Genomic DNA, 4,632 nt, shown 5'->3' with positions numbered 1-4,632 from the left:
TCCACTGATGGACACTTATTTGTTTTCATGTCTTGGCTATCATGAATAATGCTGCAATGAACATGGAGGTGCAGATCTGTTAGACATGATTTTTTTCCTTTTCATATATTCCCAGAAATGAAATTGTTCGATCATTTGGTAATTCTATATTTCTGTAAGGAACTCCCATACTGTTTCCACAGTGTCTACACTAATTTAAAGTCCTACCAACAGTGCAGATGGATTCCTTTTCCTCATAGCCTCACCAACATATGTTTATCTCTTGTCATTTGATGATACCCATTCTAACGGGTGTGAGGCGACATCTCACTGTGGTTTTGGTTTGTTTCCCTGATGATTAGTGCTGTAGGGCATGTTCTCAGGCACCTGTTAGCTATACATATGTCTTCTCTACAAAAATGTCTTTTTAGGTTATTTGCCCAATTTTTTTTGTTAGGTTATTTGAATTTTTCTAATACGTTGTATGTTTTTCTTTATATATTTTGGATCTTAACCCTTTATAAAATACATGGAGTACAAATATTTTTTTCACATCATATAGGTCATCTTTTTATTTCGCCGATGACTTCTTTTGCTCGGCAGAAGCTTTTTTTATTTTGATGTAGTCCTGCTTGCTTATTTTTGATTTCGTTGTTGTGCTTTAGGTGTCAAAACCCAAAAATCATTGCCAGGACCCACTTCGAGGATCTTTTTTCTTACATTTTTTTTCTATGGGTTTAATGATTATGAGTCTTCTATTTAAGTCTTTAGTCCTTTTCAAGTTATATTTTGTGATTGAAAAAAGAGCTATAGTTTCATTCTTTTCCACGAGAATATTCAATTTTCCCAGCACTATCTATTAAAAAGACCGTCTTTCCTACATTGAGTTTCTTGACTCCCTTGTTAAATACTCGTGGACTGTATGTGTATAAGTTTCTTTCTGGAATTCTGTTCCGTTGGCCTCTGTGTCTGTTTTTATGCAATGCCATATGGGAGTACTGTGACTTCGTGATGCAGTGTGAATCCAGAAAATGTGTCTCACCTCGCTCTCTTCTTCTTATTCAGGATTTTTTTTGGCTATTTGAGGTATTTTGTGGTTCTTTCATAATTTAGGATTTTTATCTACTTCTGTAAAAAATGCCATTGGAGTCTTGGTGGGCATTATGTCGACTATATGGATAACTTTGGGTTTTTGTATATCTTCAAATATTAATTCTTCCAACCCATGTATATGAACTCAGATACTATATAACTCAGTCATGTTTTCTGCTGAAGGAAGTAAAATTGTTTTCTTTTCATGGATCCTTCCCTTTTAACCTCTTGTGTTACAGATTATTTCTACTATCCAGTAATTGTTTTGTAGATTTGGACATACATATTTCTGAGACAGTCCATATTGCCTGACTGTTTTCTATGTCGTCTTGGGTAATAATTCTTCATTCCATTGCAGTGTCAATGGATCTAGGTAGGTGATCACTTGTGATATATTCCCCTTCCATAAATGTAAAAGTCATACTGAAAATTTAGCTTAATGGTCAGACAATTAATTTAATTTGTTTAAATAAGTAAGTCTGTCTTTCTATTTTATTTTCTTTATTGTTTTTGTTTCCATCATCGATCCTTCCCTCCTGTTTTTCTTTATACATTTTCTATCTTTATTTTTTCTCTTTCGTTCTTTCTTTCTTTCGTTCTTCTTTCTTTCTTTCTTTCTTTCTTTCTTTCTTTCTTTCTTTCTTTCTTTCTTTCTTTCTTTCTTTCTTTCTTTCTTTCTGCCTTTCTCTAACTCTCTTTCTCTTTCTCTTTCCCTTCCTCCCTTCCTTCCTCCCTTCCTTCCTTCCTTCCTTCCTTCCTTCCTTCCTTCCTTCCTTCCTTCCTTCCTTCTTTCCTTCCATCCTTCCTTCCTTCCCTCCCTTCCTTCCTCCCTCGTTCCTCCTTCCTGTCTTCCTTCCTTCCTGCCTTCCTTCATTCCTTCTTTCCATCCATCCATCTTTCTAAATCATTAGTACTTAAAGAAGTTTCCTAGTAACATTCACGCATCAAAAATTTATGAAACACTAAATAACATAGTTGTGAGGAAGCTATCGGATTCTTTCTTTAATAGTGAAATGGAGGAAAATCAGACAGTGGTTACAGAATTCATCCTCCTGGGATTTCGTCTTGGTCCGAGGATCCACATTCTCCTCTTTGGATTTTTCTCTCTATTCTATGCCTTCACCCTTCTGGGAAATGGAGTCATCCTGGGGCTCATCTCACTGGACCCCAGACTGCACACTCCCATGTACTTCTTCCTCTCGCACCTGGCCACCGTGGACATGGCCTATGCCTGCAACACAGTGCCGCAGATGCTGGTGAACCTCCTGAATCCGGCCAAGCCCATCTCCTTTGCCGGCTGCATGACACAGACATATCTCTTTTTGACTTTTGCTCTAACAGAATGTCTTCTCCTGCTGATGATGTCCTATGATCGGTATGTGGCTATCTGCCACCCGCTCCGATATTCTGTCATCATGAGCTGGAGTGTCTGCATCACCCTGATGGTGACATCCTGGGCATGTGGTTCCTTCTTGGCTCTGGTCCATGTGGTTCTTATTCTGAGGCTGCCCTTCTGTGGGCCTCATGAAATCAACCACTTCTGTGAAATCCTGTCTGTCCTCAAGCTGGCCTGTGCTGACACATGGCTCAACCAAGTTGTCATCATTGCTGCTGCTGTGATCATCCTAGTGGGGCCCCTCAGCCTGGTGCTGGTGTCCTACACACGCATCCTCGTTGCCATCCTGCGGATCCAGTCTGGGGACGGCCGCAGAAAGGCCTTCTCCACCTGCTCGTCCCACCTCTGCGTGGTCGGGCTCTTCTTTGGCAGTGCCATCGTCACGTACATGGCCCCCAAGTCCCGCCATCCTGAGGAGCAGCAGAAGATCCTTTTCCTGTTTTACAGTTTTTTCAACCCTATGCTGAACCCACTGATCTACAGCCTGAGGAACGCAGAGGTCAAGGGCGCCCTGAGGAGAGCACTGTGCAAGGACAGGACAATGTGAGGGACACAAAAGCCACTGGGGGCTGTGCTCTCTGTGCAACATGGTAGGTGGCATTTTCAGCCTTGTGCTCTCACAGGTGCCACATTAACATAGACATTTATAGGCCTAAACTGATAACCTGAAACCGTGTGGACTGTAAAATAGATGAATCTCTCCACAACCTTCTGTAGGCAGAGATTCTTAGAGGTGATCCAAAAAGCACACATACAATTTGAAAAATGATGAATATTGGATCATTTCAGAATTAATTAATTCTGCTCATGAGACGCACTATTGAGAAACAAGTATTCACAAGTAAAAACTATGTACCATTTGTATTTCTTAAATACGATGGTCAGTCAGGTGCAGCCACAAGAGGAGGCAAAGGAGTCGTTTAGGAAGAAACAGTCTATTATACTCACATGTCCTAGAGACATCAGGCGTGTCACGCCATGCAGGGCCACACGGGACAGACACCAGGGTGGTGAGAAGGCAGAAGACCGGAACGAAGGGAAGGTTTAGACCACCAGAGGAAACACCCAGTAAAGGGGGTGTGTAAGGACAAGGGGGAGGTCTTACAAGGGATACATCCCTACCACGCAAAGAAAGGGAACCGTGCACACTGATGGTGCAGGACATCCCCCCGCGAGAACTACTCTGACACTCGGAGCCCACTTACTTACTTTATTGATCCCATGTTAAATCGGGCCTCTCGTCTCCCTGGAAATGTAAAGTGCTTTATAATAGCATGTGATGTTGTTTCCTTCTTCCTTTCTTGGTTCCCCTCAGTCAGTTTGAAAATCGACATGTTCATTTCTTGACCTTCATACAACCACACATGGATTTCCTTTCACGTCTGCTAGTTGCCGGGTATGAAAATATTCCCCTGAGAAATCACTCTGAGATTTCATTAGAAATAAACATTTTACTGTGTCTTCACAAGAGCATTTGGACATTTCTGGCTTCCGTATATATTAACAAAAGCAGCTATTAAAAGAGATATAATGACGCAATTTGAAAAGGAATGAAGAGTTTGCAGTCGTAAATGATGGATCCCTGATCAATAGTAGCAAAATGAAGCGATGAACCCCTGATCTCTAAAAGCAAAATGAAATGGAAATAAGTAGATTTTGTCATTTTTACTTATCAAACCCTGACAAAGTAGGTTATGTTGATGCAGGACAGAGTGAATCACCTTGAGTGGGGACTAAAGCCTTTGGCCCATCGAGAGAGGGAGGGTCTTTGGCTGCATGTAGGAAAGAATTCAAGAGCGAGCCAGGGGTAGACCAAGGAAAGTTTATCAGAGAAGGAATAATGCTCACAGATGGTGTGGTCTCCTCTCAGAGTCAGAGAATGAGACCCCGAGTGTTTCCGGAACAGGGTTTTTATCTTTCTTTGTTTCCGTGAAAAATTACTCATTATGGGGAGTGAAGAATGGAATGAATGGCTGGGTGTATCTTTAACTCGTGCAAGGTACAGCTAAGAGTCTGTCTTTCCCTGTTATCGTTTCATGGTGTGTGTGAACAGTGTTAGTAATCTCAGAGGGGTTTCTTTGTTCTGGAGGTTCCCCGTGATCTGGCCTTACATCTGATCAGGCAGGTTCCCGAGTCCAGCAGCACGCGGCAGGCTCTCATCGATG

The 4,632-nt window shown here is 41.7% G+C and overlaps 1 protein-coding gene across 1 annotated transcript; it reads left to right on the top strand.

The window, feature by feature from the left end:
• The first annotated feature begins 2,084 nt into the window (after window positions 1–2,084).
• Window positions 2,085–4,249, top strand: LOC107516939 (olfactory receptor 2A1/2A42-like). Its single transcript, XM_016157178.2, has 2 exons — window positions 2,085–3,010; window positions 4,225–4,249. Exons 1-2 carry the CDS (start codon window positions 2,085–2,087, stop codon window positions 4,247–4,249), a joined length of 951 nt encoding a protein of 316 aa, XP_016012664.2.
• Window positions 4,250–4,632: the final 383 nt, after the last annotated feature.

Source organism: Rousettus aegyptiacus, unplaced genomic scaffold (genome assembly GCF_014176215.1).
Source record: "Rousettus aegyptiacus isolate mRouAeg1 unplaced genomic scaffold, mRouAeg1.p scaffold_m13_p_13, whole genome shotgun sequence".
Lineage (NCBI taxonomy): Eukaryota > Metazoa > Chordata > Mammalia > Chiroptera > Pteropodidae > Rousettus > Rousettus aegyptiacus.
This window is presented reverse-complemented; position numbering and strand designations above follow the sequence as displayed.

Coding starts and splice junctions, on each gene's coding strand:
- LOC107516939 (XM_016157178.2), top strand. CDS start 2,085: ATGGAGGAAAATCAGACAGTGGTTACAGAATTCATCCTCCTGGGATTT. Junction 3,011..4,224: donor CTGTGCAAGGACAGGACAAT/GTGAGGGACACA, acceptor GCCCATCGAGAG/AGGGAGGGTCTTTGGCTGCA.